Here is a 15,859-nt window from a genome sequence, read left to right on the forward strand (position 1 = left end):
ATATATATATACACACATAGGCCTAAAAATTTATATAAGTATAAATGTATAAATAGATATCTTTGTTGTTGTTTAGTCACTAAGTTGTGTCTAACTGTTTGCGACCCCATGGACTATAGCCTGCTAGACTCCTCTGTCCATGGGATTTCCCAGGCAAGAATACTGGAGTGGGTTGCCATTTCCTTCTCCATATTTGTGTTTTTTAAAAGCTCCCCAGGTGACTGGAACACTCAGCCAAGTTGGGGTTAAAAGAACTGCCTTTTAATCAGAGTTTTGAGATAAGGAGTTCTAACAGGTTTTAATCAATGTATACTTACAATTAATATGGCTACAAAACAGGCTATGGTTGTGTTCCAGTCTCCACTGGCTGTTGCAGAAGCTTTACCAACCAGAACACTGTAGAAAATGAAATCTCCTAATCCAAGTTTTACTCCCCCTAAAATGGAAAGATGATGAATATAAAAGTTTGTCACTCTGCTATGACTTCACAATTTAAAAATGTGCCCCCTCCCCATCCCACACCGAATGAGAAGTCAGTAAATGATATTATACAAAGGTAGGCTTTAATTAGGTTTTCCCTTTTTTTTTTTTGGTTTTCTGTAACAGGAGGTGCAGATGCTATAGGGCTGACTCTGGGGTCTTAACAGTAGATGCTGTTGTTATATATAAAAAATGATGACAGTAAATAATAATTGTTATCTATTATTGCCTAGTTTGTACCTGGCACTCGGTCTAATAAATCCTCACAAGAAGCCCTATGAGACAGGTATAATCTCCTTTTATTTGAAAAAGTTTCACTGAGGTATAATTTATTTCATAAAATGCACCAATTCAGTGACTGTAAAAAACTTGGGAGTTGTGCAACCATCACCATAATCTACCACATTTCCATCACCCCACTTAGATATTTGTGTTTCAAGACTTAAGCAACTGATCTGCTTTCTAACTCTATAAATCTGACTTTTCTAGACACACAGAAATGGACTCATAATATGAAGTTTTTTTTGTGACTGGCTTCTTTCATTTAATATAATTAAAAAAATTAAAGTATAGTGACATTCAAAAAACCAAGATCATGGCATCCAGTACTACCACTTCATAGCAAATAGATGGGGAAACAATGGAAACAGTGACAGACTTTATTCTCTTGGGCTTCAAAATCACTACAGATGGTGAATGTAGCTGTGAAATTTAAAAATGCCTGCTCCTTGGAAGAAAAGCTATGACCAACCTAGACAGCATATTAAAAAGCAGAGACATTACTTTGCTGACAAAGGTCTGTCTAGTCAAACTATGGTTTTTCCAGTAGTTATGTATGGAAATGGATGTGAGAGTTGACCATAAAGAAAGCTGAGCACTGAAGAACTGATGCTTTTAAACTGTGGTGTTAGAGAAGACTCTTGAGAGTTCCTTGGAATGCAAGGCGATCCAACCAATCAATCCTAAGGAAATCAACCCTGAATATTCATTGGAAGGACTGATGCTGAAAATGAAGCTCCAATATTTTGGCTACCTAATGCGAAGAACTGACTCACTGGAAAAGACCCTGATGCTGGGAAAGACTGAAGGCAGGAGGAGAAGGGGGTGACAGAGGGTGAGACGGTTGGATGGCATCACCAACTCAATGGACACAAGTTTGAGCAATCTCCGGGAGTTGGTGAAGGACAGAGAAGCCTGGCATGCTGCAGTCCATGGGGTCACAAAGAGTCGGATACGACTGAGCAACTGGACTGAACTGATGTACAATGTTGTGTTAGTTTCAGGTGTGGAAGGTGGTGCTGTCTTTTTGATTAAAGCCATTCTGAATCATGATGTTGAGTATCTTTTCATGTGTTTCAGTTCAGTTCAGTTGCTCAGTCGTGTCCGACTCTCCGCGACCCCATGAATCACAGTACGCCAGGCCTCCCTGTCCATCACCAACTCCCGGAGTTCACTCAAACTCATGTCCACAGAGTCGGTGATGCCATCCAGCCATCTCATTCTCGGTCGTCCCCTTCTCCTCCCGCCCCCAACCTTTCCCAGCATCAGAGTCTTTTCCAGTGAGTCAACTCGTCGCATGAGGTGGCCAAAGTATTGCAGTTTCAGCTTTAGCATCAGTCCTTCCAATGAACACCCAGGATCGATCTCCCTTAGAATGGACTGGTTGGATCTCCTTGCGGTACAAGGGACTCTCAAGAGTCTTCTCCAACACCACAGTTCAAAAGCATCAATTCTTCGGCGATCAGCTTTCTTCACAGTCCAACTCTCACATCCACACATGACCACGGGAAAAACCATAGCCTTGACTAGACGGACCTTTGTTGGCAAAGTAATGTCTCTGCTTTTTAATATATTATCAAGGTTGGTCATAACTTTCCTTCCAAGGAGTAAGCGTCTTTTAATTTCATGGCTGCAATCAGCATCTGCAGTGATTTTGGAGCCCAAAAAAATAAAATCTGACACTGTTTCCACTGTTTTTCCATCTATTTCCCATGAAGTGATGGGACCAGATGCCATGATCTTTGTTTTCTGAATGTTGAGCTTCAAGCCAACCTTTTCACTCTCCTCTTTCACTTTCATCAAGAGGCTTTTGAGCTCCTCTTCACTTTCTGCCATAAGGGTAGTGTCATCTGCATATCTGAGGTTATTGATATTTCTCCCAGCAATCTTGATTCCAGCTTGTGCTTCTTCCAGCCCAGCGTTCCTCATGATGTACTCTGCATATAAGTTAAATAAGCAAGGTGACAATATACAGCCTTGATGCACTCCTTTTCCTATTTGGAACCAGTCTGTTGTTCCATGTACAGTTCTGACTGTTGCTTCCTGACCTGCATACAGGTTTCTCAAGAGGCAGGTCAGGTGGTCTGAGATTCCCATCTCTTTCAGAATTTTCCACAGTTTATTGTGATCCACACAGTTCATGTGTTTATTAGCCATTATATTTCTCCTTTGAGGAAATGTTTATTAAAAGTATTACCCTATTTTTAAAATATCTTCCTCTTATTGAGTTGTAAGAATTCTCTTTATATCCTAACTACAAATTCTTTAACAGGATTTGCAAATATTTTCTCTCAGTTTATGGCTCTTTTTCCTTTTTGAAAAAATTTTAATTAAAAAAAAAAAACAACTTACTTATTTTTATTTGGCTTTGCTGGGTCTTAGTTGGAGCACGTGGGATCTAGTTCCCCGGCCAGGGATCAAACCCATCTCCCCTGCACTGGGAGCATGGGGTCTTGGCCACTGGACCACCAGGGAAGTCCCCCAAATTTTTAATTTTTAAAAAATTTATTTTTGGCTGTGCTGGGTTTTCGCTGCTGCACACAGGCTTTCTCTAGTGCGGAAAGGCAGGGCTACTCTTCGCTGTGGTGCTTGGGCTTCTCATTGTGGTGGCTTCTCTTGTTGCAGAGCACAGGTTCTAGGAGTGAAGGCTTCAGTAGCTGCAGCATTCAGCACGTGGGATCTTTCTGGACCAGGGATCGAACCTGTGTCCTAGGATGCTTAACCACTAGGGAAGTCCCCCTTTGCTTTTGTTAACACTATCTTTTTTTTTTTAATGTTGTTAAATACACAGCTCAGTGGCATTAAGTACGTTCACACTGTTGTGCTACCATCACCACCATCCACCCAGAGAACTCTTCATTTTGCAGAAGTGAAACTCCATACCCATTAAGTAACTCCTCCTTCCTCTCTCCTTCCAGACCCTGGAAACCACCATTCCACTCTCCATCTCTGAGTCTGACTACTAGAGATACTTCATTTAAGTGGAATCATACAGTATTCATCTTACTGTGACTGGTTTATTTCACTGAGCATAATGCCTTGGATCATCCACACTGCAGAATATGTTAGATTTTCCTTTCTTTTTGAAGTTGAATAACAACTCATTGTATGTACAGACCACATTTTGCTTGCCCATCCATCTGTCAGTGGACACTTAGGTTGCTTCCATCTCACGGTCACTGTGAACAGTGCTATGAACATGAGGATATAGATACCTCTTCTCTCTCTCCTTTTCAGCTGTGCCATGTGGTTTGTGGGATTGCAGTTCCCCAACCAGGTATTGAACCCTCATCCTCAGCAGTGAAAGCACAGAGCTCTAACCACTGCCAGGGAATTCCCTAAACATCTCTTCTCTAAATGGTATCGTTTGAAGTTTTAAACTTTGACAAGGTTCAACCTATCAATTTTTTTTCTTCTACGTATCAGTTCAGTTCAGTATAGTTCAGTTACTCAGTCATGTCCGACTCTTTGCGACCCCATGAACCGCAGCACGCCAGGCCTCCCTGTCCGTCACCAACTCCCGGAGTTCACTCAAACTCACCTCCATCAAGTCGGTGATGCCATCCAGCCATCTCATCCTCTGTCATCCTTCTCCTCCTGCCCCTAATCCCTCCCAGCATCAGAGTCTTTTCCAATGAGTCAACTCGTCGCATGAGGTGGCCAAAGTATTGGAGTTGCAGCTTCAGCATCACTCCTTCCAATGAACACCCAGGACTGATCTCCTTTAGCATGGACTGGTTGGATCTCCTTGCAGTCCAAGGGACTCTCAAGAGTCTTCTCCAACTCCACAGTTCAAAAGCATCAATTCTTCGGCGCTCAGCTTTCTTCACAGTCCAACTCTCACATCCATACATGACCATGGGAAAAACCATAGCCTTGACTAGACGGACCTTGGTTGGCAAAGTAATATCTCTGCTTTTTAATATGCTATCTAGGTTGGTCATAACTTTCCTTCCAAGGAGTAAGCCTCTTTTAATTTCATGGCTGCAATCAGCATCCGCAGTGATTTTGGAGCCCATAAAAATAAAGTCTGACTGTTTCCACTGTTTCCCCATCTATTTCCCATGAAGTGATGGGACCAGATGCCATGATCTTAGTTTTCTGAATGTTGAGCTTTAAGCTAACTTTTTCACTCTCCTTTCACTGTCATCAAGAGGCTCTTTAGTTCCTCTTCACTTTCTGCCATGAGGGTGGTGTCATCTGCATATCTGAGGTTATTGAGATTTCTATGTATCACTGTTGTATTAATGAACTCTTTGCCCAACCCCAAATCGTGAAGTTTTTCTTTGTTTTCTTCTAGAAGTTTTATAGTTTTGCTATTTACATTTCAGCTTATGACACATTTTGGGTTAACTTTTGATTGTGTTGAAAAGATTCTATCCCTTTGCCACTGAATTATTTTAGCACCTTTGTAAAAAAAAGTCATTGACCATAAATATAAAGGTTTACTTCTGGACTTTCAGTTTTGTTTCATTGATTTATATGCCTGTCCTTGTGCCTGTCTTCATTACTGTGGTTTTAGAGTAAGCTTTCATTGAAATCAGATTGCTTAAGTCCACCACCTTTTTTCTTCTCTTTAAAAATTGTTTTGGATATTCTAAGTTCTTTACGTTTCCAAATAAATTTTAGAATCAGTTTATAGAAATTAACAAGCTGATTCCTAAAACTCACACAGAAATGCAGAGGTCCTAGATTTTCTGTTGTCAAATATTATTTTTAACTTTTCAAGTTCTTTTCAAAACTATGGATTCAAAAATACTCTTTGACTTGAGGCTCAACAGTAACCCATTAAGCTTTACAACTTGCTTTTACCTTTCTGGTTGTTAAGTAACTATTGCCAACTGAAGTTTGATCCTGGTCTTAAAGCTTTGTTGCCTGAGTTACTTCTGGAAGACAGGTGTTGAGAGCCCTGAGAAGCAGGATCTGCTCCAGATGTGTGTGAGAAAGGAGCAGGGTGCTGGTTAATAAGATCTTCCTGAGTAGCCAGTGTTTCTTTTTAAGTTGTGGAAGCCAGAGTGAAATCTTCCTTAGTGCAAAAAATAAACCATATGACCCATGAAATTCAATGCTCTGAATTAGAGTCAGTTATCCTTTAACTTGCTAACCTTCCCAGAATGATGAATACTTCTACCAGTTTCAAGTGTGCAAAAGAGCCCAACTCATTCTTTAACCCTCAAATTCTTCAGCCATAAGATGGGGATTACAGAGCTATTTCACAAGGTTGGTATCAGAGTTAAAAATAATACAGAAAAGTTCTTGGCACACACAGTGGCTAAACAAATGATAGCCTTAAAAAGACTTGATTCCAAACAGTGCTGCTGCTGCTGCTGCTAAGTCACTTCAGTCGTGTCCAACTCTGTGTGACCCCATAGACAGAAGCCCACCAGGCTCCCTCCGTCCCTGGGATTCTCCAGGCAAGAACACTGGAGTGGGCTGCCATTTCCCTCTCCAATGTGTGGAAGTGAAGTCGCTCAGTCGTGTCCAATCCTCAGCGACCCCATGGACTGCAGCCCACCAGGCTCCTCCATCCATGGGATTCTCCAGGCAATAATACTGGAGTGGCTTGCCATTGCCTTCTCTGCCAAACAGTGCTATAAGAAACTAATTTAAAGAAACTAAGTTCTTCAGGGAAGGAAAAAAAAAAAGCCATAGAAATAAATTTTTAAAAATAATGCAGATGATGGACTTCCCTGGTGTATAAGAATATGCCTGCAAACACAAAGGACATGGGTTCGATCCATGTCCTGCTCTGGCAGGATTCCACATGCCATAGAGCAACTGGGCCCATGCTCTGCAACAAGAGTAGCCATTGCAATAAGAAGCCTGTGCACTGCACAGTAGTACTGTGCAGTACTGCTCACTGCAACTAGAGAAAGCCCAAGGGCAGCAACACAGACTCAGCACAGCCAAAAATAAATAAAAATTTTAGCATACAAAAAGATACTCAACATTATTAGTCATCAGAAAAATGCAAATAAAAACCCTGATACCACTTTACATTCACTAGAATGATTATCATCAAAAGACAGATAATAAAAAGTGTCAGTGAAGATGTGTAAGAACTGGAACATATAAACAGTGCTAGTGGGAATGCAAAATGGTGCAGACACATTGGAAAACCATCTGGTAGTTCCTCAAAAGGTTAAATATAGAGTCATCATATGACCCAGCATTCTATTTGTAGATATAAACCTAAGAGAAACAAAAACATATGTCCACACAGACAGGTACATGAACATTCACAGCAACAATATGCCTAATAGCTCGAAATGGAAAAAATCTAGATGTCCATTAACTGATGAATGGATGATGTGACATATCCTTACAATGGAATATTATTTGGCTACAAAAAGAAATGAGGGGGTTTCCCTGGTGGCTGAGGGGTGAGGAATCCACCAACCAATGCAGGAGACACGGGTTTGATCCCTGATTTGGGAAGATCCCACATGTTGTGGAGCAACTAAACCCATGTGCAACAACCACTGAGCCTGTGCTCTAGAGCGCGGGAGCCGCAACCACTGAGCCTGTGTGCTACAGCCTGTGCTCCACAACAAGAGAAGCCACTGAAATGAGCAGCCCTTGCACCACAGCTAGAGAAAAGCTCAAGCAGCAACAAAGACCCAGCACAGTCAAAAGTGAATTAAAAAAAAAAGAAACCAAGTACTAGCACATGCTATAACATAAACCTTGAAAATATTATGCTAAATTAAAGAAATCAGTACAAAGAACCATATACTGGATGATTCCATTTAGCTGAAATGTCTGGAAAAGGCAAATCTATTATGATGGTACATTAGTTGGGTTTTTGGGGGGACAGGAGTAATGAGTACAGGGTTTCTTTCTGAGGTGATGAACGTTTTCCAACATTAGCTTGTGGTAATGGCTATACAACTATAATAAAAACCACTGCATTGCACACTTTTAAAGGGGAAGGCAGGATGAGAGGGATTGATGAGGTAGCAGTAAAGAGTGCAAGGTTTCTTTATGGGATATTGACAATGTTCTAAAGTCAACTGTGGTGATGGCTGAATAATTCTGTGAATATACTAAGGCCATCACTTTAAATGTAGGGCTTCCCCTGTGGCTCAGTTGGTAAAGAATCTGCCTGCAGTGCGGGAAACCTGGGTTTGATTCCTGGGTTGGAAAGATCCCCTGGAGAAGGGAAAGATTACCCACTCCAGTATTCTGGCCAGGAGAATTCCATGAACTGTATAGTCCATGGGGTCATAAAGAGTTGGACATGGCTGAGTAACTTTCATCACTTGTTTCATCACGTGTTTTATATTTCTAATTAAAAACTCTCAGTGTTCAGTTTTCTGATTAAATTTTGATTTTGATAAGGCTGTTTTGGAAGACACACATGTCTTTACATACATATCAAATTCTATTGCAAACTGAGACTTTTCTGTAAGTAACCACAAGTCTGGTTTACTTGTGCAGAGTAAACCACTAATGAAGACTTGGTTATGTGTGTGCTGGATGCTTAGAAGAGAAAAGAATGTCAATTATTAGTTTCTATTGGTCCCAGATAAACGAAACATGAATCTGAAGTAGGAAGGGACAATTTCTGGGTTTTCCTTTAAAAAGAAAAAGTTACTGATGAAGGATGCAGATGATCAAGAGAGAAACTCTAAGTAGGAAAAGCAGTCACGAGAGAATCCCACTGCTGTCATGCTCAACGGCTATATTGCTGACTTCTTTTGTTTCTACGCATCATTGAGAAAAGAAGAGAGCAGAAGAGGTAACCCAATTACAATGGTAACTCTGCAGGCAGAGACAATACCAGCAAAGGTAAGTTCAAGCCTTGCTAAAAGAGGTGATTGTGTCTGGTTTCCCAGGAGTGTGAAAGGTGCAGGCTGCAGCTGACTCTAACATCTGGAAAACTTACCCAGCACCACAGTAATGGATCTGCCCAGGTTCTAACCCAGGTAAAAGACTAAGAGTGAACTGTAAGAACTGTTCTGCTCAAACTAAAGGATAATATCAAGGTCAAAATTAATAGTGACTATTACTTTACCAACCAAGGTCCGTCTAGTCAAGGCTACGGTTTTTCCAGTGGTCATGTATGGATGTGAGAGTTGGACTGTGAAGAAAGCTGATCGCCAAAGAATTGATGCTTTTGAACTGTGGTGTTGGAGAAGACTCTTGAGAGTCCATTGGACTGCAAGGAGATCCAACCAGTCCATGCTAAAGGAGATCAGTCCTGGGTGTTCACTGGAAGGACTGATGCTAAAGCTGAAACTCCAATACTTTGGCCACTTCATGCGACGAGTTGACTCACTGGAAAAGACTCTGATGCTAGGAGGGATTGGGGGTGGGAGGAGACGGGGACGACAGAGAATGAGATGGCTGGATGGCATCATCAACTCGATGGACATGAGTTTGAGTGAACTCCAGGAGTTGGTGATGGACAGGGAGGCCTGGCGAGCTGTGATTCATGGGGTTGCAAAGAGTCAGACACGACTAAGTGACTGAACTGAACTGAGAGAAGGAATCTAGGTGTTTGTTTCTTTCAAACTACTTAATACTTGGATTGGGGGTGGGAGGAGACGGGGACGACAGAGAATGAGATGGCTGGATGGCATCACCGACTCTGTGGACATGAGTTTGAGTGAGCTCCGGGAGTTGGTGATGGACAGGGAGGCCTGGCGTGCTGTGATTCATGGGGTCGCGGAGAGTCGGACACGACTGAGCGACTGATCTGATCTGATCTGATCTGATGTTTTAATCAAGAGTTTCACTTCTCTGGAAACAAAAACACTGAGGTAACTTGGTTGGGAAATGTGTTAATCCCTTCTTATCAGTAAATCACCTCTCTAAGACCAAGTGAGGAGGTGACTGAGCCCTAACTAGTGGGCTCTATTGGCTAATATCCTAAGAAGCCCCGAGTACTGACCTGAATCGGAGCAATTATACACCGCAGACACCGAACAAACTTTTACATTACTGCACAGAACCTAAATCCCTTTGATTTTCTTCAAAATTAATAAAATGCAGTGCTTGCCAACAAAGGGTAGGAACAATATAAAAGGGCAAAACATTTAAATTCATAGATCTCTGTGCAGCAAAGAACAAAATATGTTAATGAATTTTTGTACACCTTAAGTTTTATTGGAATAATATTTAAAAAAGATTTTTCACCTTACAAAAATCAATGCCAAAGGTCAAGGATATTATCAAATTATTAAGGGATAATTTTAAAAAACCTGAGGGGTAGAATTTGGTCCATTAATAAATTTAACTATGAGAAAAGCAGCAACTATTGTTACTTCTCAGTAAAAACTGCACCGCTGTTTAGAATTAGACTGGAACACTCTGACTCATGTTATTTTGGGAAGAGTATGGTACTGCAGCACCTTAAAAACCCAGGACTCTTATGACCTTCCAGTGTAGAGAAAGGCACATACTTTCCTCTGGGTCCTCACTGGCCAGGATGCTGCTGGAAAGGTCCTGCACGGCAGATCGCGACTCAGCAGTAGAGTGATGAGGCCCCAGGCGACTGTCCCTCTGCGCTTCCCACTCTTCGCTGAAGCCACCATCATCACTCTCTGTCACTGGGTCTTGTGACTCACTTTCTGTGCCTTCAAGAAAAAGCGCATATCGCAGCTGTAATACTTAGAAAATTCTCTTTATACCTTTAAGAAAATTACATGGGGACAGTCATTTACCTGTTGTTGTAACTAGGTGAGTTGGCTGGCCCTTAAACAACAAATCAAGGGTTATTTCAGTGCCTGCTGGCTGCTCCCACAACAGCCATTTCTCCCATTTCCTGAGGGCAGAGTCATGATTTATTTGGGTTTCCACCTCTCACCCATGACTCTGGTGGTAAATTCAGTCCGAGCTAAGCGTGGTCACCCCACCCTTCCTCTTCCCAATGAACGCTCTAAGGCTGTGGGGCTGGTACCAGCCAGTGTGTGGTAAGACAAAATCTGCTGCAAAGTGGGGGACACTTGTTCCCTCTTCATGAGGCTCAAGGAAGACACAAGCAGCCCCTCTTTCCCCTGGATGTTGTCTTATCTGGATATGATGCCTGGCATGGCAGCTGTCATCCTGTGACCATGAGGAGCAGTGTGCTGAGGACCAAGCCCACATTTAAGGACAGCAGAGCAGGAAGGTGGGAAAGAACTTGGATCCCTGGTAATTATAGTCATAAAATGAGCCAAGACTTCTTGTCACGTGAGAGAACATTTCCTCTGATCTTTGCAGCTGATGGCACATGCTAACTGATGGCACCCACCACTGGCTTCAGTGACTAAGTTATAAAAGCAGACCACGACTAGAGGGTGGAGGATGGGAAGGAGCAAGGGAATCTTTTTATGGGCTAGTCATTTTCTTATCATGACTAGGTCTGACTGAAAACGGTGAGTATAACATGATTGTCTCCAGAACCTTCCATACGTCAAAAATAATTAAAATACATAAGTGAAGTTGATAATATTTTTTCTCACTGATTTTATTTTTTATACAAGTAATGGATGTTCAAATTTATTCACCTAATGAAGCTTGTACACTTCTTACTTTTTTTGGAGAGAGGTTCTAGCAATTTTGTATTTTTAATTTGTATTTTTTCCTTAACCAGGACTCCATAAAACCTGAATCTTCTCTGAGCTTGTTTATAAAATCATAAAAGTATAAGATTTAGAAATAAAAACAGCAGTCCCTGCCCTATCCTTCCTCACTCCTGATCCCCATCCTACTTCCAACCTCTTTGGCTGTTTATTTTGGCCTTTACCTCCATAATTAATTATAAACAGCAAGCTCATAGTGCTGGACCTTGATTTTTTTTTTCAAGGTACAGGCAACCCGAGGTTCTATTATTTTTTCCTCTTACAGTCCTATACCCCTTTGTTCCAATCTAACTTCTAGTTCCTGTAACATACTCGTTTTCAACTGGGGGTAGCGCCTCCCTTACATGGGGTGGTTGGAAATAACTAGGATGGGGGAGTTTTGGGTTACTGTGACCTCCAAGCCACTCTTGGCACTTAGTGGGTAAGTGAGGGGCCAGGCATGTTAAACATGCTGCATGGTGTGCAGAGAGGAGCCCACACAAGGAAGAGCGTCCAACCAAAACACCAAGTGCACTCTCACTGAGCGAGTTCGTCCAGCTCCTCCTCCTTTCAAGGTCCCTGCCCACGGTGCTTCCCCTTCTGGAAAGCTCTTCCACTCTTCAGCTGGCCATCTCCTATTATCACTCCCTCAGGGAAGCCTTCCTGACTTTCTAGAATAAATGAAAGTCCTCCACTATAGACTTTCATAGCAACTTACACTTCTCCTTTGTAGAGCTTATCACAAACTGAATGAACTGTCTGTTGAACATATGTGTCTCCCCAAATAGGCTACAAGCTCCACAGGAACAGGACCTCTGATTCAGTGCCCTATCCCCAGTGCCGAAAAATACCAGGCACATGGTCAGGTACTCAATCTACATTTGTCAAGAGAATAAAATCTTGATGTACAAAAACACACTCAAACTCATATACTTATATACTCACAGGTAACTAATCTTTCCACTGTCTTTAGCTTTACAAGGTCAACACAATAACCAGATCTGGAGCAACTGTTTCCTCCATTCCCCACTTCTCCACGAGGTCTACAGCTGGTCTAATCCCTGATTTACTACCTCAGTCACTGCAGAACGGGCCACATATCTTTGGGTCCCAAATACTAATTCCCAGTTGAAAGTGTTGTCTTCCCAGTTACTCAAATGCTAAATCGGCAGTTTTCTTGTCTCTATAAAATCTGAATTCTTCCTTTCCTGAAGAACAGCATCTCAATTAAAGCCCTTTCTCTAGCTTTTATTTTGCCTTTGTTTGCTTCCACATAAGGTTAGTCCTGTTTTTCTTAAAAAAAAAAAAAGTTTCCTTCCTTTTTGACTATTGATATCAGGCTGTTATTCCTCAACTCTTTCTAACTACAACTCCTCCTAACCTGTGTTTGCCTTAATATCTTATGTAGTGTCCACAAGTGGGGCTTTCAATCTCCTATCCTAGGTCATTATTCTTATCCTCCTCCAGAAAGTTATGTCTATCTGGATATTTTATCTTCTTAGCATTAACATCACATCTCAACTCAAATTATATTTAAGTTACCCTGAAAATGTCAGACAAGGAGCTCTCATTTTTACATGTTTGAAGATAGAGCTTATTGGACCTTTCTAAAATCATAGCCTCAACTTGAACATTTTCATACTGGTATTAATGGTAGAAATTCTTAACCTAGGCCGATTGTCAGGTTTGGAGCGTGTGAATTCAAGTATTTATCTGTGTTTGCTGGGTGTTACTACAGTTTCCAGGAGATTCTCAAAACAGTTCATGACCAGTGAAAGTAAAATCATCACTTCATAACTCAAGATGACAATGATCCCCCAAATCAGGAAATAATAAAATAAAAGCCACCTACTTTGTGCATTGTAATTGGAGTTTTTGGATACCTTCCTTTGGGCTTCTGGGTCTCCTTCTGCCATATTCACCAACCATACCATTGTTGCTGTTGAGAAAGACAAAAGTCCAAGTAAACCCTGGGAACACAGAAGGAAGGCTCACGAACAGAAAGCAGGCTGTTATATCTCCACACAAATCAGAGAAACAACCACAAGTAAATTCATATTAAAAATCACAAAAGGTTCTCTTTGATTTTAGTAGATCAGAGAAAAAATTCTGAAACTGGATGTTTACTGTGGCTTTCAAACTGTAGCTGCTATAATAAAAGTTTTCATTATCACTTTCCCTGAAAAGTAACCAGAAGGAAAATTATTTTTGACTATTGATATCAGGCTATTATTCCTCAGCTCTTTCTAACTACAACTCCTCCTAACCTGTGTTTGCCTTAATATCTTCTGTAGTGTCCACAGTGCGGCTTTCAATCTCCCAGCCTAGGTCATTATTCTTATTCTCCTCCAGAAAGTCATGTCTATCTGGAATATTTTATCTTCTTAGCATAAACATCACATCTCAAATCAAATTATATTTACGTTACTCTGATCTTGTCACACAAGGAGCTCTCATTTTTACATGTTTGAAGATAGAGCTTTTTGGACCTTTCTAAAATCACAGCCTCAACCTGAACATTTTCCACTGCAATAATTGGACTAGTTAAATATCCTAAAATAGTGTGAATTCACAGAGGAAAATTACTTATTGGAACTAAATTAGGGGACAAACAGAGGCTCACAAAGCATCAAATGAATTATTATAATTCAAAAGATGCAAGTAAGTTCCCTTCATATTCTGTCTCACTTCGGGGATTTTCAATAATGCTAAACTGTGTTATACACAGGGAATAAGGAAAAAAGGTTAAAAGCAATAAACATAAAGAGATAGTCAATTGCCTTCTATTCTCTATGTCCCTTCCACAAAATCACATATGTATTAATATATCTATATATAGATATACACACACACCCCCTCATCACACTTTAATTAACAGGCAATGTGAATACTCTAAAATGGTGTTTCTCTTACATACTGCAGGTACAATGAAACATGGAGGGGAATTTGGTAACCACGAACATTTAATGCAAAGATGGGCTCGATAAAGGACAGAAATGGTATGGACCTAACAGAAGCAGAAGATATTAAGAAGAGGTGGCAAGAATACACAGAAGAACTGTACAAAAAAGATCTTCACAACCAAGATAGTCACGATAACGTGATCACTGACCTAGAGCCAGACATCTTGGAATGTGAAGTCAAGTGGGCCTTAGAAAGCATCACTACCAACAAAGCTAGTGGAGGTGATGGAATTCCAATTGAGCTAGTTCAAATCTTGAAAGATGATGCTGTGAAAATGCTGCACTCAATATGCCAGCAAATTTGGAAAACTCAGCAGTGGCCACAGGACTGGAAAAGGTCAGTCTTCATTCCAATCCCAAAGAAAGGCAATGCCAAAGAATGCTCAAACTACCGGACAATTGCACTCATCTCACACGCTAGTAAAGTCATGCTCAAAATTCTCCAAGCCAGGCTTCAGCAATATGTGAACCATGAACTCTCAGACGTTCAAGCAGGTTTTAGAAAAGGCAGAGGCACCAGAGATCAAATTGCCAACATCCGCTGGATCATGGAGAAAGCCAGAGAGTTCCAGAAAAACATCTATTTCTGCTTCATTGACTATGCCAAAGCCTTTTACTGTGTGGATCACAATAAACTGCGGAAAATTCTGAAAGAGATGGGAATCCCAGCCCACCTGACCTGCCTCTTGAGAAACCTGTATGCAGGTCAGGAAGCAACAGTCAGAACTGGACATGGAACAACAGACTGGTTCCAAACAGGAAAAGAAGTACGTCAAGGCTGTATATTGTCACCTTGCTTATTTAACTTATATGCAGAGTACATCATGAGGAACGCTGGGCTGGAAGAAGCACAAGCTGGAATCAAGATTGCTGGGAGAAATATCAATAACCTCAGATATGCAGATGACACTACCCTTATGGCAGAAAGTGAAGAGGAACTCAAAAGCCTCTTGATGAAAGTGAAAGAGGAGAGTGAAAAGGTTGGCTTGAAGCTCAACATTCAGAAAACAAAGATCATGGCATCTGGTCCCATCACTTCATGGGAAACAGACGGAAAAACAGTGGAAACAGTGTCAGACTTTATTTTTTTGGGCTCCAAAATCACTGCAGATGCTGATTGCAGCCAGGAAATTAAAAGACGCTTACTCCTTGGAAGGAAAGTTATGACCAACCTTGATAATATATTAAAAAGCAGACATTACTTTGCCAACAAAGGTCCGTCTAGTCAAGGCTATGGTTTTTCCTGTGGTCATGCATGGATGTGAGAGTTGGACTGTGAAGAAAGCTGAGCGCCGAAGAATTGATGCTTTTGAACTGTGGTGTTGGAGAAACTCTTGAGAGTCCCTTGTACCGCAAGGAGATCCAACCAGTCCATTCTAAAGGAGATCAATCCTGGGTGTTCATTGGAAGGACTGATGCTAAAGCTGAAACTGCAATACTTTGGCCACCTCATGCAACGAGTTGACTCACTGGAAAAGACTCTGATGCTGGGAAAGGTTGGGGGAAGGAGGAGAAGGGGACCTCGGAGAATGAGATGGCTGGATGGCATCACCGACTCTGTGGACATGAGTTTGAGTGAACTCCGGGAGT

The 15,859-nt window shown here is 41.3% G+C and overlaps 1 protein-coding gene across 3 annotated transcripts in view; it reads right to left on the minus strand.

Annotated features, from left to right (window-relative positions):
* PSEN1 (presenilin 1) overlaps nucleotides 1-15,859 on the minus strand; it is a 75,213-nt gene that overhangs the window by 5,561 nt on the left and 53,793 nt on the right. For all 3 annotated transcript variants that reach the window (XM_055435564.2, XM_055435562.2, XM_055435563.2), the window contains exons 9-11: nucleotides 13,159-13,245; nucleotides 10,167-10,340; nucleotides 318-436 (exon numbers count right to left, since the gene is read on the minus strand). In XM_055435564.2, coding sequence (XP_055291539.1) covers nucleotides 318-436; nucleotides 10,167-10,340; nucleotides 13,159-13,245 — 380 coding nt within the window. The remainder of the gene's footprint in view (nucleotides 1-317; nucleotides 437-10,166; nucleotides 10,341-13,158; nucleotides 13,246-15,859) is intronic.

Source organism: Moschus berezovskii, chromosome 9 (assembly GCF_049115385.1).
Source record: "Moschus berezovskii isolate FMDL1 chromosome 9, NW_MosBer_1.0, whole genome shotgun sequence".
Lineage (NCBI taxonomy): Eukaryota > Metazoa > Chordata > Mammalia > Artiodactyla > Moschidae > Moschus > Moschus berezovskii.